The 25,740-nt window shown below is 41.2% G+C and overlaps 1 protein-coding gene across 1 annotated transcript in view; it reads right to left on the reverse strand.

Annotated features, from left to right (window-relative positions):
* The window catches only part of LOC110170133 (regulator of microtubule dynamics protein 2), a 137,054-nt gene that overhangs the window by 79,149 nt on the left and 32,165 nt on the right, over positions 1 to 25,740 (reverse strand). Inside the window, exons 3-5 of the mRNA XM_055162587.1 lie at positions 9,245 to 9,437; positions 7,970 to 8,072; positions 236 to 296 (exon numbers count right to left, since the gene is read on the reverse strand). Of these exons, the coding sequence (XP_055018562.1) occupies positions 236 to 296; positions 7,970 to 8,072; positions 9,245 to 9,437 (357 nt within the window). The remainder of the gene's footprint in view (positions 1 to 235; positions 297 to 7,969; positions 8,073 to 9,244; positions 9,438 to 25,740) is intronic.

A 25,740-nucleotide genomic window follows, 5' to 3' on the forward strand; every position in this document is an offset into this window, starting at 1 on the left:
TCAAGGAATTTCCAGCAGATAACACGCACTTGAAGTCTGCAGGGATGAGGGCTTTGAGACTTGTCATTTTTGATTTGTTCGTTTTTACCTCCAGTGAACCAAACCACACACAGACGCAGAGAGGCCCGGAGGCAAAAAACCGTCACTCAAGAGCGTTTTAGGCCCCAAAAGGAAAGTACCTGTGTCCATATGTGTAGGAAGCAAGGAGGGGGAAGGATTTAAACGTGACACGCACCATTGATGACTATCTGCGCAGGTCGGGTTGAGCCGCACGGCCTCCTCGCCCACTCTCTTCCCTGAGACGACACACAAAAGGGAAAAAATAAGGATCATTAGAGGGAGGGAAAAGCAGGTTCAAAGTCTAATTGAATTTGGAGTCAGGGGGTTTTAAGCTCATCACTTTTTAACCGAACAGAGTCAAAGATTGTTAAAAGTGTCCTGCACCAATAGAGTTTAAATTAAGTTCTGGAAAATGTCTGTTAAAAATTGACTTAAACCTCATTTAATATTAAGAAAGGTTAAAAGTCACCCTTCCACATCCTTACTGCAGTAGAATAGTGCCCCAAGCCTTGTATTGTTTGTAATTGTTGGTTTATTTTTTACTACACAAAACTTGAAAACCTAAAAAAATAAAAAGTATTAAGAATGGTCAAAGGTGCTGTTCCTAATCTATTTTTTACAATCTTAAAAATGTTAAAGACAGACTTAGTTCATTTGGAAATGTTTACAATGGTCATCACTTCTTCACCTTCCAAAAACATTCCTACGTCCCAATTTTTCACAGCAAAATATTAATAAGTGTTTTTAATAACTTCTAGAGGTCAGAGCGGCAGTCACACTAACACTAACAGCAAATATTAGCATCCTAACATTACACTTCCTGATGCTTGGCCAAAAAAAAAAGCTTTACAATTACATTTATCAATTTTATTTTTCCCACAATTTTAAATTAAATTCCCACACTTAAACATATATGTAAATATGTACATGCAGTAGACATACAGTATCATATGTGTGCCAATATGTGATAACTGAAAAAAACAAAACAAAAACATGGACACCTACAGAAGCTGGGCAAGTTTTAATCATATGGGGTCCATCACCACAGCATAACGTCTTGACAGATTCAGTTTTAGGTTAAAGTACAACAGACAAGATAATAAATTAATAATTATATGCACAGAGGACATCTAATTATTAATTTCTAGCACACTGATTAATAATTAGATGCAGACAGCAGACAGCAGTCACATTTTCACTCTAAGTTGACTTAAGTCACTGCTGAACCTTACACCTTTACCTGTACTTTTCCTGTTTAACTGTATATTGTTGTTGCGTTGTATGTACTTGTCAGGGTTCCCACTTTTTATCACTGACAAAATTTAAAAACTTTTCCATGACCTAAAGTGAATTTTCCATGACTTTACAGCACCTACATGTGTAGAATTGATCAGACTTTTAGGGCTAAATATGAAATGTGAACTCTTTACTCTCATCTTATGGTTTGGGATTATAGTTTTTGAACATTTAGAATCCTGTCAGTGCATTTATTGTCGTCTCTTTTAAACAAAAATGCGCAGACGTTTGGAAATAATAATAGTCTAAAGAGAACTTAACACAACACTGTAGATGCATGAAAAGAGATACTAAAATTCCATTACTTTTTCAGGCCTGGAAAATGGCATTTTCACTTTCCATGGCTTTTCCAGGATTTCCATGACCTTGTGTGATGTTCTTATATGAATGTTTTTAAGCTGCTGGCTGCACCAGAATTACCCCTCGGCAAACACATGAAGAAACCTAAATCTAAATCTAAGAGCTTTTACAATATACTGCATATACTGTGTAATTTTCACTATGCAAACTGACTGCTTATGTCCATGGTGCTTGTGTGTATTTCTTTGCTTCGCTTGCTCAGTGTGACACAAAAAAAGCACTGTGTAACTTTTCTGGTGGAAACACTGTTCTCTATGGAGTGTCATTGCTCTGCCTACTATGACGTTAAACAGCTCTGCCTTACATTTATTAAACTGGTGGTTTTATAGGTCATAAACACCAAAAATATATTTTTCAGACTATAAGGTGCACCGGATTATAAGAAGCATTAAGCGAAACAAAAGGACGACACTTGAGACTGATCCTTAGTCCATCGTCCACGATCCATTGGCAGATCGTGGTGTAATTCGCTCGCCGTTGCCTCTCTGTCTTGGTGAATGTGGATTATGAATGTGAATGTGGGTGGATCATTTAAGTTTGTTTTTTAAATTTCCTACAAGGACGACTCAAATATACATTGAGTAATAATGTCTTTAATGCAGCTTTGCGCACATTTGTTTACGTTTTACAGAAATGAAAATTAACACCACATGACTCATTTGCATAAACTATAAGTTCTGAAAAAACAGCTCACTCCTTGTGCGCTGATTCGGTTCAGCTTCTGTGGAACTAAAGAACATGACTCAGTGGAATATGTTTGTTCTTTCTGTGACAGAGAATATGCTGCTGATGGTGAGTCTCTTCCATGCTTCTATCGCGTTGGAGATGGTTCATGTGAAACTTTTCAGAGACTCCTGACTACGGTTGCCGTAATGCTCCGACAATCCATCAAGCGGTGCGGCTTCATAGTTTACCAAAGTCGTACTAAAACATTTTTAACAGATTTTTGAGCCCGTGTACCACATAAAATCGGTTCGAGGTCAGTAAACACAACCAGAATTAATACACAGGGTGCACCAGATTATAAGGCACACTGTTGATTTTTGAGAAAATGAAAGAATTTTAAGTGCGCCCTATAGTCCGAAAAATACGGTACCTAGTAAAACAGGCATTCTGACTTTGAGCGGGGTCGCCTTTCCACAGATCTGACCTGTAACTTGGTCTGGTTTGGTCTCCATGAAGATGGAAATGAGCCAAGCGTTTGATGGGCCCTCCACAAGAAAAGTTACTTGTATTTAAATAACTACATGTTCTAATTTACTGGAAAAATAAATTAAAAACAGAAGAACATTCCTACCCTGACAAAAAAAAATTCCATTCACCAAGCAGAGAAGTGTATATAGGGTTTGAAAATATTTACTACAAAAACGTCTTATGAAACCATTTGAAGAAACAGGTCATGCATGTCTTCATTCACAAAATACTGTTGTGCATTAGCTGAGACAATACTGGGCGACTGAAAAAACAAAACAGGACGCAGATAAAACAACGACTACTCTTAACAACAGGATTAAAACATAAGTGATAGCTGCACAACCGGGAAGTCTCAAATCATTCATGTCTATTTGTCAAATGGTATGTTTTATATGCTGAAAGGTGGAATGCCTTGTATCAATATTTATTTTAAATCCGAACGTGGAGGATTGTGAGAAACCGGTGGATCCAGTTTGCGTTTTGTCGAATCACGGAAGGAAAAAGCATTAGTTTGGCTGCGGGTTTGGTGTAGTCAGTGTAAGGTGAGAGCGCATGAAGAGTCATTGTCCTGTCACCCGCGGGACCGACCTCTGCACACTGTGTTCATGGCGACGCAGGAGCTCAGCGAGATCGTGTTACTGTATGTGGGAATTTACACGTGGGCAGATTTGACTGGAAAGAGAAAAATAATACGGGGCCATAGTTTGTTGTGGGAAAAACATACGCAGACGTGTATTTTGCTTTAATCACACTTGTTTCATTACTGTATTTTCCGGGCTATTAGTCGCTCTGGATTATAAGGTCGCACTGTCATTAAATGGTCTATTTTCAAACTTTTTTCACAAATAAACCGCACCGGACAGTGTGACAGGTGAGTGGTTTTGTTTGTTTGTGGCGTTGACGGTGACTCTGGGCTTTGTTCAGTTGTGGCGTGTAGGGAGGGTGCTGTCTGGGACCAACTGGATTGTCGGCGTGTTCGCAGTGACTCAGTTGTTCAGTCGTGTCTAGAAGTGGCACATTGCTTTTTCGGTTCGTTCCTCGTCGGCGTGGAGTGATGAGTGTGTCTGTGAGTGTTTTTCACTGTGCGGTCGCTGTCTGCTCCGTGTGTGTTTGTGTGTTCTGCGGGTGTTGCGGCTTTGTAGTTTACTGAAGTCGTACTGGGACACCTGAGTGGATTCGTGTATGGGGCGCTCTGGATTGTGGCACGCGGTCGTTTTTTTGATGCGGTTAGAGGCTTAAGAGCGCGTCTAATAGCTTGGAAAATACGGTAATTTATAAATCAAGTCGTCTTCTCTGAGCACTCAAAAATGCTGTTTGTATTTTTGCTGGATTGTTGTGTCAAAGTGCGCTCAGACCAGGGCGTCAAAAAAACGCGTTGGACAAAAATGGGCGTCCATTCAAGTCACTGGGCCGAGCTCAATGACGCATGATTCCAGATTCACCTTTCGCCCAGTGAGGTACTTCCGGTGGCTGAGGGCCGACTGAGCATGTGCAGAAGTGCTCTTTTCTTCCGCGGGCACACGCCAATGTACGCAAACGCACGCACGGAGCGCAGTGATCGCTTTGACCAATCACAACGAGAGGAGTCAGAGCTGAGCCGGAGCGAACGATGATAATGCGCTTTTTAAGACAACTTAAGGATTTTGAGCTGACAAAAAGTTTATGATCTAAAAATTGGTAAAAATCACCACAAAATCCGACATTTTTGAAAGTTGTAGGTGCCCTGTCAGCCGAACACGAGCAGTTTGTGATTACATTGGCTCTATGAGAAAAATCTTGTCTCAGCCCAGGGGATTTTCCAGTGAGTGTCACTACGTCAACTGGAATGCCCCTGATTGTCCATTGCCCTGGAAACAAGTGCCACTTTCCCAGTCTTTTCCCAGAATGATAGCAGACCATGTTGAGAAAGTGGCTTTAGTTTTTTTAATAAATAAAACCCATCAGTGGAGGTGATCGGCTCAGAGGCTGCAGCATGTTTATATTTATACTCTGCTAATGACACGGCATAGATTTCTTTTTCTGATGTTTCCCGAGTCTCTTTATTTTTCTTCTTCCAGATAATAACATCGCTTCATCTCTGATTCCATCCCTGATTGACTGATACGGCGCATCCAACGTCAAAAGTTCAGCATTTTCAACTTCTGACGCCGATGACCTAGAAGCATGTCTAGAGCTTTGATGCCTGAATGCTCAAGACATGCCACGTCAACAACAGATTGACACCGCGCTGACGCCTGAAGATGTGCCTCAAAAACGCAGGATGCCCGAGACACGCGTCCACATAGACCTATAAACTGGACGCCTTGACGCTCCGGTCTGAATGCACCATCACAAGTAAAAGTCCAGACTTTGCCGAGCAGTTTTTCATTACCATAAACCATCATCAGACTCATTCTGTTCCTCCGCTGAGATTAATAATTGTAATGTCATACTGCGGAACATTCCAGGCAACATCTCCATGAATAGCAGAAGGTGACTAGCCAGGCTGCCCCCTCTGCTCAGTTTCATTTCTCTCCAGCGACTAGGTCAGGAATCGGAATACACAAGACGGTTTGCAAGAAACCCGGAAGTTGTAGACTCTTTGTTTCACAGTGAAGAGCTGTGAAGCCATGACGTTAAACCATGGATCTATTAAAATAACTGGATACAGTATTGCTGCTTGTAGCTGCCTCCAGTTGACGTAGTGTCACTCACTGGAACTTCAGCAGAAAAAGTCTCATGGGCCGGGACAAGATTTTTCTCATAGAGGCAATGTAATCACAAACTGCTCGTGTTCGTCTGACAGGGACCTACAGCTTTCAAAAATATCGGATTTGTTGGCGATTTTTACCTATTTTTAGATCATAAACTTTTTCTCGCTCAAAATCCATTCAGTTGTCTTAAAAAAACGCTTTATATTCGTTAGCTCCTGCTCCGCTCTGCTCTGCTCTAGCTCCTCTTGCTCTGATTGGTCAAAGCGATCACGTGATACACGAGCCCGCGCTCCATGTGTGTGGTCGCGTGCATTGGCGTGTGTCCGCGGGAGAAAAGAGCACTTCTGCGCATGCTCGGACGGCCCACAGCCACCGGAAGTACCTAGCCATGCTAGGCTAATCTGGGATCATGCACCATTGAGCTCGGCCCATTGACTTGAATGGGCGGCCATTTTGGAACCTGGGGGCTTGTGGAATAAAGAGAATGTTTGGTGAATTTTATCAAGGGGAAAGACGTTATTGTCCTTCTTCCTACGGGATTTGGCGCGTTACATACATCATGACAAAATAGCAGCGATTGGTTAAATAAAAAACTACCCGCCTACTGTCGAGCGAACAAATCCAGATGCTGCGAGGTCAGACGGTTTCCACGAAATGAAACCGGCTGATGAATCAGTCTAGCAGGTGATGACCCCTCCAGAAAAGTTACTCAATGCACTTTTAACTACAAACTCAATTAAAATTCGATTAAATAAATAAACCGTAATTCAAGCTGCTCTGAAAGCTGCTGTAATATGTGTATCACTTTAACCGTGCTGTGATCTTCCTCGAGCCCGTTAACCACACGTTTGTAACGCCATTTAACCGTGAAGTGTAATAACTATAACTGTAAGATAATACACATCTACTGACGTCACAGACACACGCTAAATGACCTGGCGTGATTTGTAGTAGTAGTTGTAATTTAGTAAAAACTATGCAATATTAGTAATAACTTTATTCAGATGCCCATCCCTGTTTACCCTGTAATATCTGCTCAGGGCCGACGCCGAGGCTGCTCATTTCCAACATTACTGTCATTAACCGCCTGTGTGTGATGTTGTAATGTAATCAAGCTTGTATTATAACCAACTCTAGCCAGGTCTGATGAGAGCTTTCACGATGACTCAATTTAAAGTAGTGTATTATTTCAATCAGGAGGCTGCGTTTAGATGAGGTCATATTTTGATTCTTTATAGTTTAACAATTTGGATTGAGGACAGGTTACATGGATGTCTACGGTTGAATTTGCTCTTAAAAAGGCGTGTACCGACTTTATAACCATGGGTGGGGAATAGGATCGTTTAGTTCAATAATAAAACTGCACCCGCCCACTTGAGATGTTTCCAAAGACGGTGTAAATGGACACAGCTCACCTGCTCTGTCTGCAACTGCTGCTGTTCGTGTTAAATCGCTGTAAGAGAATTTAATTAATTTACTCTCCACGTGCATCTCTCAGTTTAATATTGACTCACACAGTGTTGGGGAGTAACAGATTACATGTACCGGAGTTACGTAATCAGAGTACAAATTATGAGTAACTGTATTCAGTTACAGTTACTGTTTCAGTGAGTGGTAATTGGATTACAGTTACTTTGTTGAAATAAATGGATTACACGGCGGTATTTTGTGTTTTCACATTTCAGGCTATATCCCTTTTTATTTTTTTTTTGGTAATTCCACTCATTGCCGGACACTAAACCAGGTCCAAACCAGGTCTAAACCAGGTCTAAACCAGGTCTAAAACCAGGTCTAAAACCAGGTCTAAAACCAGGTCTAAACCGGGTCTAAAACTGGGTCTAAACCAGGTCTAAACCTAAACCAGGTCTAAACCAGGTCTAAAACCAGGTCTAAAAACCCTAAACCAGGTCTAAAACCAGGTCTCAAAAACCAGGTCTAAAACCAGGTCTAAAAACCAGGTCTAAAACCAGGTCTAAAACCAGGTCTAAACCGGGTCTAAACCAGGTCTAAAACCAGGTCTTAAAACCAGGTCTAAAACCAGGTCTAAACGAGGCCTAAACCAGGTCTAAAACCAGGTCTAAACTAGGTCTAAAACCAGGTCTAAACTAGGTCTAAAACCAGGTCTAAAACTAGGTCTAAACCAAGACTAAAACCAGGACTAAAACCAGATCTAACCCAGGAATAAACCAGGTCTAAACCAGGAAACCAGGTCTAAACCAGGTCTAAAACCAGGTCTAAACCAGGTCTAAACCAGGTCTAAACCAGGTCTAAACCGGGTCTAAACCCAGGTGTGCAAAAAGGCGTGTGCAGGTGTGAACGCGCCTTTGTAACGGCAGTAAACTATCGTCCTGATATAAAGTAGTGACCTTCTTCTGCGTGCTGTTTCTTCTCCTCCACAGTGCTGCAGAAGTCATGCACGTCGCTGTAGGCTCGAGTCAGACGCCACAAAAAGTTGGAGTTCTGTCCCAACTGGAAAAAGACACAAGGAAATTATGATACTTTTTTTTTTTTAAATAAACATATTACTTACATTATTCCATCTTTATAACAAACCAAGCCAGTAGAAAGATAAAAAAGGTGAGATAGTGGGTCTAGTTTTTACATTTTAACACAAAAAATGAAACATATCTGACCTTTGCTGTTTATTTTATCTATTTTATTTTCTGACATATGAACTTAAATCATGTCCAACAATCCATGTGTCATTCGTTCATTTGTTTTTCAATATAAAAACAAAAATAATAATAAAAAAAAAAAACTGTTTTCTTCATTATTTGTCTCCAAACCAGACCGGGACCAGACCAGACCGAGACCAGAGCGGGACTGAGACTGAGGGACTGAGACCGGGACCAGACCGAGACTGAGAGACAGACCGGGACCAGAGCGGGACTGAGACCGGGACCAGAGCGGGACTGAGACCGGGACCAGAGTGGGACTGAGACCGGGACCAGACCGGGACCAGGACTGTGACCAGGACCAGAGCAGGACCAGACCGGGACTGAGACCAGGACCAGAGCAGGACTGAGACCGGGACCAGAGCGGGACTGAGACAAAGACCAGGCCAAGACCAGGCCGGGACCAGGCCGGGACCAGACCGGGACCAGACCGGGACCAGACCGGGACCAGACCGGGACTGAGACCGGGACTGAGACCGAGACCAGACCAGGACCACACCGGGACTAAGACCGAGACCAGACCGGGACCAGACCGGGACCAGGCCGGAGGCTCAGAGCCCAGGGCAGGGCCAGAGCTTGAAGCTGAGGCTCGGACCCTGCAGAGGCTCAGAGTCAAAGCTTGGACTCCGCTCTGGTCCCGGTCTCAGCCCCGCTCAGGTCCCGGACCTGGATCAGTCCTGGTTCAGTCTGTATGCAGCGCAAAAGTCCGGCATCGCAGTCACGGAAGTCACGGAAACGGCCGTTATCCGTTTTTTCCATTCTTCATTTAAACACAAAATCGAAAATTGGAAAAAAACAAATCATTATCCGTTTTTTCATTTTGGATTTGGAGACAAATAATAAAGAAAACTGTTTTTTTTTTTTTTCGTTTTCTTATTTTTGGTTTTATATTGAAAAACAAATGAACAAATAATACACAGATTTCTAACCTTATCTTGATGATGTAAGGCCTTTTTTTTAACCCACTTGTTGTCTGTGTTGCAGGAGCAGGCCGAGACTCTCCCTCTTGTCAGACTCCGGTCCCTGGTGCAGTCGGTCGATTTTCGCAAACAGAGCCGCGTTTGGATCCAGAGGGGGGCGCTCTTCCTCCCCCCTCCTCCTCCTCTCTGCGACGGCCTCCTCCTCGTCCTCGTCCGAGTCGGTCAAAGCAGTGATGTATCTGAAAACAAAAAAAAAACACATGTCACGAAAACGAACCAGACTTTCTATTAATACTTGTTCAACTTCCAGGAAATCTTAAAATCTGGCATTCTGAAAACACAAGCTGTAGCAAAAGTGGTCTTAGTCCGTTTACAATAGCACTAATGAACCTGAGCGAGTACAGGATGCAACTGCAACACACGCACAAAGAAAGGCCCCATTCATGACAATACTGACATAATTTACAATAGAGCAGAGCAGGGCCGCGAGATGAATTAAATCACAATTTGAATGAATGTAATCAGCAAATTGCAAAGGCTGCAATTTTTGGAATGCCATAATTTCCTCCAAAAACAACAGAATATTTGGTGTAACTGTGCATAAAACCTGCTAACCCTGTCGTTTAGATCTGTACAAACACGTTGTGAAATGTGATTCTTGTATTAGTTTGTCAGTTCATTTATCTTCTGGACACATTTGAGAAGTGAACTTTGAACAGAATCCTATTGTTCAAACATAAATCGCAGTCCTTGTCAGAAAAAAAATCACATTTAGATATTTTCCCAAATTGTCACGCCCTGGAGCACGAATAGTACAAATGGAAAATATATTGATATAATTTAAAAAGATAAAAGAAACTAGTTTAATCAAGTGATATTTCTGAACTTTTACATTTTACAGTCAATTACATTTGCGTGTGATACCCAAATGCAATCAAAACATTTACAGACACATTCTAACACATTTTGATCGACTGCAAAAATATGACTGAGCTATTGTTCTTGGGACAATCCCAAAAAACTCATTCAGATATTTGAGAATGTCACTCACCCTCAGCGCTGTCACTACAGGTCTGATCTGGAACGGTCTCGTCTTACTTTTAGTTTGTTTGTTTTGCTGTACTGAAAATGCTCATCATAGTTTTTAGTTACACGTATCATAGGTTTTACGATACAAGAATTTCAAACGCGATTTCAGCACGAAGGAATAGATTTGATACGTAATACTACGGAAGCCGAGAGGGGTCACAACAAAAGCAAACGTCGCAACTAGGGATGGGCAGTCAATGAAATTTTCTTAATCGATCGTCGAGAGAATTAACGATCGATTATCGATTAATCATTAACGTTTTTATATTAAAATGATCATCATTATTAATACTATCTGCACTAATCTGCATAAATAAATTCAACTTTACGACAAATAAACCGTAACGACTCTAGAGCCACATCAGCCTGTTTGACATTATAATGTGTTTAATTCAGTTTTGTTCAACTCTCACAGAAACAAAACTTAAAACCACATCACTAATTTGCATAAAGTAAGCGAAGATAAAACTCCAGCTCTTGTGTCGCTGATGTGGTTCAATTTCTGTCGGATTAAAAGACATGACTCAGGTGAATACAGGTTAGTGTGACCAGATTTGCGTTTGTCAAAACCAGGACAGCGTACGGGGGGAGGGGGGCGGGGCCTCGTCATCCACATTGAGCGACTCTCACCTGGAAAAACTTTTTCCCACTGGACACAGACACATATGTGCTGCTTTATACACTGTGCACATGGACTCACACTTGTCTCAAACGCAATGGAAAGTGTGGAATTTCTTGTACAAATCATCGTTAAATACGCATATGCACTTCGGTACGTTGCAGGCGGACTGACTGTTTGTGTTTGCTCGCTCCTTCTGATGCAGAGACACATGTACAGACCCTGTTTGGTCACTACACACAGCAACCTGCATTTGGTTTGTCGATTAAAATTTACGTAATTGATGAAATTCTTAATGATCAATTATCGATTAATCGACTAATCATGCCCATCCCTAGTCGCAACAAATACAAATGCGACAACACAACAAAAAGCCACAAAACATTAAAAAGCCACAGCACATCAAAAAGCCACAACACATTAAAAAGCCACAACGGAAGTGATCGCGGGACTCTATTTTCCGACGGACCGATCAAGCGGCAAGTGAAGAAGAAGAACTACAACCTGAAACGAATAATGATAAAACAATAAATTACTTTTACTTACGTTTCCTACTTCTCCGTTCCTTTACTTTTTACTGTTTCTTTTTAATGTGTTGTGGCGTTTGTATTTGTTGCGGCATTTGCATTAAAATAGAGTCCCGCGGTCATTTCCGTTGTGGCTTTTTTATTTTTTTGTTTTGGACCGAAAATCGCTATCTCAAACACAATTTTGGGAGCATCAAAGCCATGTTTTTTTGCAGTGCTCCTAAAGCCCAATTTAAGGGTGAAGTTTAGTTCTGCATTGACTCAACACACACTGCCGCCGTCGCCTTTGTTTTCGCTTTGTGGATCTGCGTCGAGGTCTATGCGCCGCAAAGTCATTCACCACCACAACGCAAGGAGGCGAGGATTTAAAGCTGGCGTTCGCGTAAAGTTTAACGTGAACCATCTCCGACGCGATAGAAGCACAGAACAGACTCACCATCAGCAGCACATCTTCTGTCACAGAAAGAACACTCATATTCCACTGAGTCGTGTCCTTTAGTTCCGACAAAAGCTGAACCGCATCAGTGCACAAGTAGAGAGCTGTTTTTTTTCCCCAGCGTTTATAGTTTATGCAAATGAGCCATGTGGTTTTAAGTTTAGTTTATGTAAAACGTAAACAATTGTGTGCAAAGCTGCATTAAACACTTTATTACTCAGTGTATATTGAAAAAAAGGAAAGCGGAGTACAGGAAATGTCTGGAGAGATGACCAATCACAGCCCTTATCGTCTGCGTAAATTTGGACTTTACGGTCCAGCGTCAAATCGTCGGTGCAGGATTCTGGTATGATGTAAGTTTCTGTGATGTTTGTAAATGTTCATGTGCACTGAAACTTGATAAAAAAATAAAAAATTTAAAAAAATCATGGATGAAATCAAAATATCTCACAGAAAAATCCCAATTAAATTTTTTCTTAAAATCGTTCAGCCCTACGTGTGAATTTGAGTTTTTCAGTATCGATACCTGCTCAAAATTAGTACCTTCTGTAGTTTCGATACCAGCTTTAGCATCGATTAGTATCCGATTTTCGATACTTTTGACAACCCTAGTTAAAACGCAAACTAAGCAAAACCAAGACATGTTAAAAGAACACTGCGTCAGCAATGAGATCCAAGAAAGGTTTGCGTAAACATCTGGTTCATTGCACTGTCTTTTGTCTATTCATTCTTTTTTACACGGCATTTAATTGTAGCTTACAAAACGTTTCTAATGCCAATATCGGAGGGTGTAATAAAAACACAGAACAAAATGACTTAACCTGGGTGGGCACTTTTGAAATAAACAACGTCAACACGAAGACACCGCAATAAAACTGAACATTTGATAAACAATTTTGGTGTCTCTCCGCGAAGATGTACCTGCCTGTGTGGTGCGTTCAAAACCGCCTTCAACGAGAAGAATTTTTAAGATCAATTTGAATCCTGATTTAACAAGGACTTTTTCGAGTGCTGTGCCAGGCGCTGCTGATTAGAGGGATCAGTGTAGTGCGCCTGCTTTCTTACCACGTTTGTTTATATAAGCGGGTCGCCTAATTGTTTATAATACCAGCTGTTAAGAAACGTTTGACGTCTTCTGCGGATCCCCTTAGGCTTTTCCTCTAAACTGAGACTTGTTTGTGAGAAGGAGGCACGCAACATCACACTTATACGTTTTATGGCGCTTTTTCAAACACGGGGGAGGTCAAAGAGGTCCAAGTATCAATATGCGAATACGTATGTGTGCACTCAAAATCCAAAAGGGGTTTCCTGGATAATAAAGGTTAATAAATGTTAATAGGTTAATAAAAAAAATGGTGATTAAACGGTGATTAAACCAGGATTTCACTTTTGATACATAAAACATATCAAAATAGTGAATCAAATACAATTACAAATTACAAATACAAGTTTTTTGTGTTATTTTCATAGTATTTATCAATAAACATAACATTTAATTCAATAACACAATCTCTGTAAAAAGCAGAGTTAGGCCTCACTCAGACTGCACCGGTTCAGCTCTGAATGCCGTCTTGGAGCGGTGTGGTTGTGGTAGTGTTGTGGTGTCGGAACAGTATTATTGTGGTGCTGGAGCGGTGTTGTTGTGGTATTAGAGCAGTGTAGTTGTGGTGTTGGAATGGTGTTGTTGTGGTATTGCAGCAATGTTGTTGTGGTATTGGAGCGGCGTTGTTGTGGTATTGGAGCGGCGTTGTTGTGGTATTGGAGCGGCGTTGTTGTGGTATTGGAGCGGCGTTGTTGTGGTATTGGAGCGGCGTTGTTGTGGTATTGCAGTGATGTTGTTGTGGTATTGGAGCGATGTTGTTGTGGTATTGCAGTGATGTTGTTGTGGTGTTGTTGTGGTATTGGAGCGATGTTGTTGTGGTATTGCAGTGTTTTTGTTGTGGTGTTGTTGTTGTGGTATTGCAGCTGCGTTGTTGTGGTATTGCAGCAATGTTGTTGTGGTGTTGGAGTGCTGGTGTTGTTGTGGTGTTGTTGTATTGCAGCGGTGTTGTGGTATTGGAGCAGCGTTGTTGTTGTGTGTTGTTGCGGTATTGCAGCGGCGTTGTTGTGATGTTGCAGCGGTGTTGTTGTGGTATTGCAGCGGTGCTGTTGTCGTGTTGTTGTGGCGTGACACTTGGGTGCTCTGCTCTGCTGTTTTGTCAGTTTTGCGTGAGACTGTGTGTGACCACATGTTCAAACCATAACTAACATTTATTAAGAGAAAAGGCTGCGGTGGGCTCCAGTCCGACAAAATGAACTCCCAAAGGAAAGAATGTGGAGCCCCACAGCAGCCCCTCTGTGCTCCCAGGACAGTCTGAGCTCCTCTTGTTACTTTGAATTATTCTGAATACTTGTGGCTACTGCACCGGAGCTCCACCGTGTGCTGTCTGAGCCAGTGGTTAGGCCTCTACAAAGCTTTTTTCTTCCTGTATTTGTGAAAGTATGACATGATAATCCTGCCAGAGTATTAAGATTGACTCACTGTTTATTGAATTGCAAGAGTTGTATTGAAATTTGTACTACGCAAGAACAAAACTAGGTTTGAACAAGGGGGGAGGCAAACAAGGGCTTTGTATGAAATAAACATGGTTACAGTAATTCTAAATCATGAAACATGAAAAATACTAAGCTGAAAGGTACAAGTACAAGTATATCGTGTGACAAAAAAAATCCTGGAGAACGTATCTGAGCCAAAGTGAGTAATGACTAACCACTTGTTTCTTTTAACACCCTGAGCTACACAAAGCTCCAGCTATAAAAGATATAGCCGTGAAACATGCACAGGTAGAAATGAAAGGCAGGAGCCCAGGTGAAAAAAGAGAAGAGGGCCTATTAGAGCTGGCAGAGGCTACATGTGCGTCACGGTGGTTAAGGGAATGTTTTGGGCACAGAGCCACAGATGGAGGGATGTGTCGAAGCACGGCCACAGACAACAACATGGCCGACTTCAACAGGTGCCCAGAGCCCGAGGGCAGGCCCGCCCCAGCCTCGCCCACACGCCTCTACAGGGACTGTGTTCTTCTGGCTTTTTTAACTACTTTGGACAACTTTACCCTGGGTGTTTCTAGAAATGAAGTTGGTTTACACAAAACCTCAATTGCTGGCACAGGACTGCACCTACAAGAATTTGTGTTAAGTCACGTCCACATTCATTCCTCGTACATGCTGTTTGTGTCTTCTGTGATACAGGCGTAAACTGTAGAAAGGAGTGGACCAAATGAGTGTGACGTCATCCATTCAGCTCCAGTCAAATGAAGCTCACTGAGGATAGCAGTTATTAGGGGTGGGAATCTATGACCATCTCACGGTTCACTTTGATTACGAGTCCTGAGGGCTCACGACCAGTTATTAATTATTATTATTTTTTATGTTTTACTGTACATTTTACAGTAGCTCCGTTTTAAATGTGCAGAGCTGCAGGATGAAGCAAAGACTTTTACCGAACACAATTGTTTTTTTCTGTTACGGGGAGTAGTTTAGCAGGTGGGAGATATTGGTGAAATAATAACACGTCTACAACAGAGTGGCTGTCAGTTTGTCAGTGTGGAGTCATCTGCATGTTTTGCTCTAAAGCTGCTTTTTGGAGTGCGTAACCGGAAGCCGTCTTGGACTCAGAAAAAAGTTTATGCTACAAGCTGATGGAGTGCTGTGGCTCGCGGTCTCGCATGTGAGCGTCTTTTCCTGAAACCTCAAACGTGAACAAAATAAAGCCTCAGATAAATCCTGAACAGAGACAGATCCTCGTGGGCGACTGTGAACAGTGCACAGCTCTGAGGCAGAGGCCTGTACAGTTCTCCGCTCACACGGTCTCTGGCTTCACTGCTGCTCTGAGGGAGACACAGGGAAAATAAACAGGCAGAGCTGTGGCTTCAATTAAATATATAATTTTGCTTAATGGTGCGTCTGAATCGCATTGGAATCATTTTATTACAATCAACGATGCATCTTACATTTTCACACCCCGTGTGACTATTAGGGACAAATTTGGAGCCACCTTCCATATTAGGAATAGAAACTGAATAGGAATTGATTTACTGTGTCTAAATCTCCAAAGCTCACCTTGTGATGTCATGAAGTGATTGTTTTCAAGTTAACAGCTTCCTTTTTCTTGAGTTCAGTCAAAATCGGTAATTCCAGGGCTGTGGTCAACCAAATTATTCTAATGAAGATGTATCCAGTTTAAAAAGTGAAGCACTTCCTGTGTCACCAGTGTTGGGGAGTAACAGATTACATGTACCAGAGTTATGTAATCAGAGTACAAATTATGAGTAACTGTATTCAGTTACAGTTACTGTTTCAGTGAGTGGTAATTGGATTACAGTTACTTTGTTGAAATAAATGGATTACACGGCGATATTTTCCTGTTTTCACATTTCGGGCTATACCTCCCCAGGTCTAACCAGGTCTAAAACCAGGTCTAAAGCAGGACTAAAACCAGGTCTAAACTGGTACTAAACTAGGACTAAACCAGGACTATAACCAGAACTAAACCAGGACTAAACCAGGTCTAAACTGGGACTAAAACCAGGTCTAAACTGGGACTAAAACCAGGTCTAAACCAGGTCTAAAACAGGATTTAACAGGACTAAATCATGCTGCATGGACCGTGTCTCCTTGTCTTCTATCAATAATATTTTTAATTTGGTTCAGTAAAGTCTGGGCTTTTTTATTTTCTTTTAACAGACAAAACTTTTTATGTGAAGATTTCCTCGTCTTTGCTTCTCTACAGAAAATCAAGTAATCCAAAGTATTCAGATTACATTACTCACTTTAAGTAATTTAATGGATTACGTTACAAGGTATATTTTGGGGTATGTAATCTGTAATCTGTAGGGGAATACATTTTAAAAGTCACTTTCACAACACTGTGTGTCACCACATGACATCACAAGTTGGAACAGTGTTTTATGCAGGGTTTGTGTGTTAAACGTGTGTGAATGTTACAAGTTTGTGATGAGAAAACAACATCATACAGCAGTATAGATGAGAAAGTAGCGTAATAGGGGCACAATAAAATACAGTGTATGTTTTTGTGCACTTTTCTGAACGTGTAAATTCATATCATATTCATTCACGGGACTTTCATTCATGATTTTTGACCGTCATTGATCGTGCGTATCTGCCGCTGATATTTGCTTTATATTGAGAGTTCAGAGCCTCCTGTCACGGCCCATGAATCACCTTTGCTCAAAAGCAGCAGACACGAGCACACATCTCACTGACTGTGCGCACCACTCCTCTGTTTGAAAACCAGCCGCCCATTCAGGAGAAATTAAACAGATACAACAGGCTGTCAGGATGAAGTAACTTTTAGAATTAATCATAATTTATGGTCGGCAAAACTTGGCGACCGACTGCGGTTCTATCACTGAGCCGTGGGATAACGTCATGCAAAATGTCATTCAGTGAATCCTGAAATGGAAAGTCACTTCACAGTACGGCTGCGCAGTTGTTGAGTTTTAATCAGGACGGAGTTTCAGGCGTAATGATGATCAGCTTTGGGTGTTTTTAATGGAGACGTCTACAGCCAATCTGTGAGGGAAAGCATGTGGTTTGGAGCAGACTTCAGAGATTATTTGTTTTAAATAACATTAATTAATTAGTTATTAAAAGTCTGTTTACGTTCAGGAAAATTAATATCCAGCCATTTTAAATTATATTAATATGAAAAAATAAACTCCAAGTGCAAACTGTCATCAATCACTGTAAAGAAAAAAAAAAACTGTAATGTTGGAAGAGTGGCAAATGCTTCACTAAGACTGCACCCAGTCCAGCTGTGCAGAGTCGGACCGGTTTACACACTCCCACGAGGACCTGAGCTCTGCCGCACTGCTGCAGTCACCGCCTTTGAACGCTGCACGTGAAAGTGTTCAAGCCATAACTATTTATTTATCATCCAGCAAAAGAAAGACTCCCGATGGAATGAACCCGGACGCAGTGGCACCTCCGCACGACATGCACTTTTACTTATTACAGTGGTCCCTTGTTTATCACGGGGGTTACGTTCTAAAAATAACCAGCGAAAGGTGAAATCCGTGAAGTCGTCAACTTTATATTTTACAATTATTATATCTGTTTTAAGTCTGTAAAACCCCTCAACACACACTTTAGACACTTTTCTCAGACAGGACAGTTACAACCCTTTTTATATCCTTCTTAAAACTTATTGCTGCTGTCGTCCTTTTATTATTTTCCTCCTTCTTTATGTAACAAACCGAAGATTAATTTATTCCGTAATGGAGCCTAACAGCGCAGAGTCCTGCATGGGTCCATTTTTGGAGACCTGCACCCATGCACTACAGCACCCTCCTGCACCTGCCCGTTAAGCAGAGATTATATCAAACTTTTGAGCTGCCTACGCCACGGACTAAACCAGGACTAAACCAGGACTAACCCAGGACTAACCTAGGACTGATTCCAGGACTGAAGAGGAGGACTACACCAGGACTGGACCAAGACTCACTGTCGGGATGCGGCTCGGGGGTGACAGCAGGAGAAAGGACTGGCTCAGCTCCGCGTCTCACGGAGGTAATCGCAGGCGTCCCCCGATCGCACTTTACAGACACCCTGCTGCGCAGGCTCAGGGCTTTCTCTCTTAACTCCTGGGTTCAGCAACTATTTGCGAGTACCCGACCCGGTGCAGGACTCTGCTGCAGTGCGTAACTTCTCCCTTCCTTCAGCGTGTCCAGAAGTCCAACTTTTTGTGCAATGGTTTTGTGCAATGCAGAACGTTTGTCGACATTGTGGGTTTTGTCGGGGAGAAAACTTGCAAACATACAGCACTTCAGAATCACACTGCTAGAGATCCAACATTTATGTAAATTTGGCAGCTGAACACATTCTGTACTGTACAGGAGACAGGAGTCCCTCAGCCAATCAGGACGCAGCGGGAGGAACACAAAACACGGTCATACACTGTAAAAAAGGCATGCAAAATTGTGCAAGCGCGATATAGCGAGGGACAACTGTATACAGAAAACTTGAGACCCCCAGACCTGAGCTGCCCCAATGTGCACTCTGAGCCTGCGTACGACAGTCAGGTAGTTGCCTTATAATCAAAAGGTTGTTCAATTCTGCTGGTGTGTCCTTGGGCAAGACACTATACCAACCTCCTCTGTGAATGTCATGCCGTATTTTCACTAGTTTGCTCAAGGGCCGCTGTTTCAAGTACGGAGAGGAAATAACGTCTTATAAATCACATTACAAATCCATTAATATTTGTAATTTCTTCATTTGAATCAAGATCGAGGTTGAGTCACGTCTAATGGTCAATGATGATCTTGATCTAAAGCCAATCCTCTGTCAGTAAAAGCGTGCGGTTTGGAGCAGACGCAAGATTTTCGAGGAAGAAATCCGACTACTTTTTGTGTGAAATGTCACCGATCAAAAGTTCGTCTGATTCATTTTTTCGCCCCGTCGTCATTACTCCTAATCCAAATGAGTCTCGTATTATTAAACATTGGCTCACAGGCAGAGTAAAAACAATGCCTGTGGTCTTGGAGAGGCTTTTACGGTGTTGTGCGTCTCAACCGTAATTTGTGGATGTTGACAGGGCTCAGGTGCAAATTGCTTAAGTCTGAATGAAGAGCAGAGATGTTGCAACGCTCGCCGCACAGACGCACGAGCCCCGCTTCTGCAGATATAATAACATGCACTTTAGTTAATAAGGTCACATGTTCGGAGCGGCAGAGAGCTTAGGGAAACGCCCTGTCAGCACTTTCATTCACAAATGTTGCTATTATCCCAAACAATACGGTAAGTTAGGGTTACAAGATTAATCACATCTGGATCAAAATTACAAATTGAATGGTCAAAATGAATAGATGCAATTATTTAAAGACATGTTCTGTGCAAACAACTAAATATCCCAGTGTCTTCATGGCTTCTTAAACCTTGACTTCGTTTGCGAGTGTATGTCATAGGCTGAAAGATTAACACTCAACTGAATGAAAAGTGCTTCTTGAATGGACGCAATTAGTAAATCACAAAGGCTGCGATCTTTTTAAACACCATAATTTCTTCCACAAACACAATATTCTGCCTTATTCTGCATCTGACTGTCTAACTATCTAAGTGTTGGGGAGTAATAGATTACATGTACCGGAGTTATGTAATCAGAGTACAAATTATGAGTAACTGTATTCGGTTACAGTTACTGTTTCAGTGAGTGGTAATTGGATTACAGTTACTTTGTTGGAATAAATGGATTACACGGTGGGATTTTCCTGTTTTCACATTTCGGGCTCTATCCCTTTTTTTTTCTTTTCTTTTTTTTTCGGTAATTCCACTGATTGCCAGACACTAAACCAGGACTAAAACCAGGTCTAAAACCAGGTCTAAACTAGGACTAAACCAGGACTAAACTAGAACTAAAACCAGGACTAAACCCTGTTCTAAACCAGGTCCAAACCAGGTCTAAAACCAGGTCTAAAACCAGGACTAAACCAGGTCTAAACCAGGTCCAAAACCAGGACTAAAACCAGGACTAAAACCAGGTCTTAAACCAGGTCTAAAACCAGGTCTAAAACCAGGACTAAAACCCAGGACTAAACCAGGTCTAAAAGCAGGACTAAACAGGTCTAAAAGAAGGACTAAACCAGGACTAAACTAGAACTAAAACCAGGACTAAAACCAGGTCTAAAACCAGGTCCAAACCAGGTCTAAAACCAGGACTAAATCCAGGACTAAACCAGGACTAAAACCAGGACTAAACTAAGACTAAAACCAGGACTAAACCAGGATTAAACCAGGACTAAACTAGAACTAAAACCAGGACTAAAACCAGGACTAAACCAGGTCTAAATCAGGATTTAACAGGACTAAATCATGTTGCGTGGACGTGTCTCCTCGTTTTCTATCAATAATATTTTTAATTTGCTTCAGTAAAGTCAGGACTTTTTTATTTTCTTTTAACAGACAAAACATCTTACATGAAGATTTCCTCGTCTTTGCTTCTCTACAGCAAATCAAGTAATCCAAAGTATTGAGATTACATTACTCCCCTTAAGTAATTTAATGGATTACATTACAAACTACATTTTGGGGTATATAATCTGTAATCTGTAGGGGAATACATTTTTAAAGTCACCTTCCCCACGCTGCTTATAGTTTCGATCTGTACAAACTTGCTCTGAAAGGTGATTCTCACGTTCGTTTTTCACTTCGGTCTTTTTGTCAATTCTTTTGGCCATGAATAATTTGTGAACTCCCATTATTAAAACATAAATCGCAAATGTAATCGCAATCACAATGCTTGTCAGAGAAATTTGTAAATGAATCATGGCATTTATGTAACGCTTTTCAAGACGCCCAAAGCACATTCATTACAGAGCCTTATTCATTCACTCCATAAAAAAATACAACTACAGCCACAGCTACACAAAACGACACACAAATCACAAGTATAGATTTTTTTTTTTTCCCCAAATAGTTGATACTGATTGATTTTACAAAGCCAGGTCACCTCGTTTCTAGACCTCTACAAACTGAAAAAATATCTTGATTTTAGATACACGAACAATACACTTTTTATGTCATTTTTTTCTGTCTATTTGCGTGAAGTTGGTCCCTCATCAAACGCAAACCAAAACACAAACTATGTCAATCGTTTGTGCGGTTTTGTGCTGCAGAAAGTTTAGTTAATGTTGTTTTAGTTTTGGAGATATTAATGATTATTTTATAGGTCAAATTAGGGTCAGATAGCCCCCAAGAAGATTCAAAATGCTCTAAAATAGCCCAAAATGGTGTCAATTGTTTGTGTTGTTTTGTGCTGCAGAAAGTTTAGTTGATGCTGTTTTAGTTTTGGAGATATTAACAATATTTTTAAAAGGTCAAATTGGTGTCAACCAGTCTCCAAAAAGCTTCAAAATGCTCCAAAACGATCCAAAATGGTGTCAATAATTTGTGTTGTTTTGTGCTGCAGAAAGTTTAGTTTGTGCTGCTTTAATTTTAGAGATATTAACGATTCTTTTATAGGTCAAATTAGGGTCAGATAGCCCTCAAGAAGCTTAAAAAAATGCTCTAAAACGGCCCAAAATCGTGTCAATCGTTTGTGCTGTTTTGTGCTGCAAAAATGATTGTTTGTGCTATTAAAGTTTTTAGGCTGATGACGTCACCCTGCCCCCCATGCAAAAAATTGCAGACCTCATGTTAATTCCAGCCGGGAATAACGTAACATAATCAGAGAAATAAGTAAATAATAACTTTAAAAATATTAACGCATAAAGTAAAATATTAACACCCCAAAGCACAAACAAAACAGAAAGAATTTATGTAATAGTTTGCCATGTTTGAGCACGTTTTAACGCCAATACGATACAGTGCACTTTCGATTCGATACAATATATTTCAAATTGATTCAGTTCAGTTCAATAAAAACTGGCTGTGATACTAAAGTCTTTGTTAAACCACTTCTTGTGCAAAGTTCATATGAAACACAAATATTTTAATCATCAAAACTGTGAAAATGACAAATGTTTCCTTCCTCCGAACAAGCAACAAAACTGTAGCTGTAGCAAAACAACTGGGTAAAATATACCAAAAAATTATCTTGGCGATATATCGATACAGCAGCCCACGATATCGATACAGTATCATCACATTAACGGTTGTATGGAGGATTTTTTTTGTTTCAAGTTGTCAATGATAGCATTATAGAGGTGCAGTAGCCTTGTAATTATGATGACCAAAAAAAAGACTCTGGACGTGGTGGGGCTAAACATTTGCCAATAGATAACGACATTGCCTCGTTATCTGTGAGCTGACAGGCTGTCAATCAATCTCCCTACGTTTCTAGCGTAACTGACTTGCCTGCGCGCTGCCGTTACGTGGTTTACGTACGTCTGTCACGCAGTCCACAGACGCAAGACGCACAGACGCTGTTTACTCCACACGCAACAGTTCTTAGCGGCTTTTTTGACCTATATTCCTCACAGTTCGCACAAAGTTTGTTGCAATGGCAGAGAAGAATCAGGAGCAGTTCGCCGCAAAAGAAAGTCCGTTTTTGAGGTCGCTGAAAGAAGAAGACAAGGGGAAAAGCAGCGAAGCCAAACTAAGGTGATTCTTGGAGATTCATTCCAGCGATGGCGCGACTGAAGCAGACGAAGGGTCTAAAACTGACGCACTGGTCCAAATTACTCCTGGACAGGAAACTTCTGCTTATTATGAAAACGTACTTTATTTCCAAGAGTTAGACAAACGTTTTTCAGGACATGAAAGCGATATCCTATGTCTGAAAACGTAATTTTCAACAAAGAAAAGTCCGCTTTGCTGCTGCGTGTTGTAGTTAGTTCATTCGCACTGAATCTCTGCGCAACCCCTTTCCTGCTCCTGTCCCCGCTGCCCGTATCCCCATCACTTTCCGGGCACGGAATTCCGCGCTCCTCTCTCTCTCCTCTCTGCTTATCCGCGAACGAAATGTCGCATACACTTGCGTAGCTGTTACAAGTCATCGATAAACAAAGCGTATGAGGAGCGGGAGGAGGCGTACGATATCGATACAGTCATTCTTGGAAAATCCTCTATACAATTAAACGATACGATATATCGGTATTTCAATATTTTTGCACACCCCTAGTCATTGGCCGAAAATAACTAATATCTTACGAACCATAATAGCACAAACAAAAGTTTTTGTAGCACAAACGAAGCACAGATGATTGACATAGATTTTGTGTAGGTTTGTGTTTCATGGGGGGCCAACTTCACACAGGTTTTTTTGTCTTTATTTGCATGACTATTTCCATAGAAGATTCTCACAGAAGAGATCAAAATAGATTTAAACTGTAGCAAACAAAAGGCTGTGAAATATGTTTTATATTTTAGATTCTTCACATACCAACCCTTTCCTTTGAACCCTGCTTGGTACTTTGGGGAGTGAAAAGTGAAAACTATTTCAGGTGACTTCATCATGAAACTTATTGAAACGTTTTTTTGTTTTGTTTTTTGCTTTGCTACATAATCCCATATATCTTCATTACAGTATTTGATGGCTTTAATATCTACTACTACTTGTCAAAAGTATTGAAAATCAAATACTGATCAATACTAAAGTTATCAAAATCCATTTGAGCAGGTATCAGTGTTTTAAAAAAATACACTGAACCTTTCCAGAAAAGCTTTAAATGAATTTGAGCTGTATCAGAACAAGTCTAAGAGTGTTCCATTTTATATTTTCTGTGAGTTTTTAGTAGACAGGCTGGCGCCACCTAGAGCCTCCGCTCAATTTCATTTCTCTCCAGTGACTAGGTCAGAAATCAGAATACACTAGGCCAGGGGTGTCAAAGATATGGACCGGGGGCTGGATCTGGCCCTCCAAGACCTTTACTCTGGCCCTCGGCTGATTTTCTACTAAAATATTTTAATGATATTTTCTATTAAAATATTGTTAATTTTCTGTGCTGTTTATCACAGCAGCGTCTCCAGCGTCTGTGTACGTGGCCCCTCCCACCAGAGCAGCACAAATGAAGACTTGTCTCTTTCCAAACGCTCTTAAAGGACGATCGTTTTGACTGTTGACCGTGACACCCTCATCAGAAAACATTGAAAACAAGATAATGTTAAAATATTGTGTTGAAATTGTATTTTTTCAGTTTCAGGTTGTTCATAATATTATAATATTTTGTTCATCAATTAAAAAAGATTTCTGTAATAGATTTGTGTTTCTCTGCACAAATATTTGAACTTATTGTTTGGGGTTATATGACATGAATTTTCTGATCCAGCCCCTTTGGGATCAAAGTAGGTTGGATACGGCCCCCGGACCAACATGAGTTTGACACCCCTGTAATAGACGGTTCGCAAAAACCCCAGAAGTGCGAGTTCGGGCACCAGCCAATCAGCGAAGAGACAGACATTCAGTGTTGACAACAATTCCCGAGATCGAGGATTTAAAGCTGGAACAAATAAATGTTTGTTGAATTTTATCAAGGGGAAAGACGTTATTGTTCTTCTTCCTACAGGATTTGGGAAAAGCTTAATATACCAGTTAGTCCCATTAGCGGCACATTACATACGTCATGACCAAATAGCAGCGATTGGTTAAATAAAAAAAAGTACCTGCCTACCGTCGAGCGAACGAATCCTAACGCTGCGAGGTCAGACGGTTTCTACGAAGTGAAAGGAAGTGAAACCGGCTGATGAATCAGACTATATTTTCAGGCTATTTTAAAACTTTTTTGTCTTTGCTTGCTTATGTGTGCATTTTGTGCTGAACATTCCACCATACACATACACGCAGAACACCCCCAGTGTGATGTCTCTGCAAAGTGTGAATTTTATTAAATATCGAGTCTATTCCGTTCTGTATAATATCAAAATCGTGACTACACTAGTAAAAAAAAGCCGTGAACATAAAGAACAAAACACTGTGAATGAGAAGGTGTGTCCAAACTAGTGTATATTACAAGTTCTACTCAATGTTTCTAAAATCATTCAACCCTAAATTGTGGCTTATCTAATGAGGCTGTCAGCACATTCATTCACAAATTGCTCTTAGTTCTTCGCTATTGGCCCGGACAAGTAGAAAACTCTGGTGAGTACAACCAAATAAAACACATGACTTCATCCCCAGCGCTCAAGCCAACAGTTGCAGCTCGTTGTTTTCAATAGAAGACGCGCTGTATTGAGAGGAAAGGCTCTCGGGTACAGACCTCAATGGGGCTGATGGAGCTAGGACCGGTCTCCGCAGTTACACAACGCAAAACAAACCCGAGTTACCGTGCCAACCGCAGCGAGGCCGGGAGCACGCCGCCTCTGACAGAGCGGAGAGAGAGAGAGAGGGGGAGAGGGGCTGACGATTACAGGGTTTAAAGCAATAATTATTATGCAAAATA

The sequence above is a fragment of the Boleophthalmus pectinirostris genome, unplaced genomic scaffold (genome assembly GCF_026225935.1).
Source record: "Boleophthalmus pectinirostris isolate CB_2022bp ecotype Guang Dong unplaced genomic scaffold, ASM2622593v1 HiC_scaffold_5, whole genome shotgun sequence".
Lineage (NCBI taxonomy): Eukaryota > Metazoa > Chordata > Actinopteri > Gobiiformes > Gobiidae > Boleophthalmus > Boleophthalmus pectinirostris.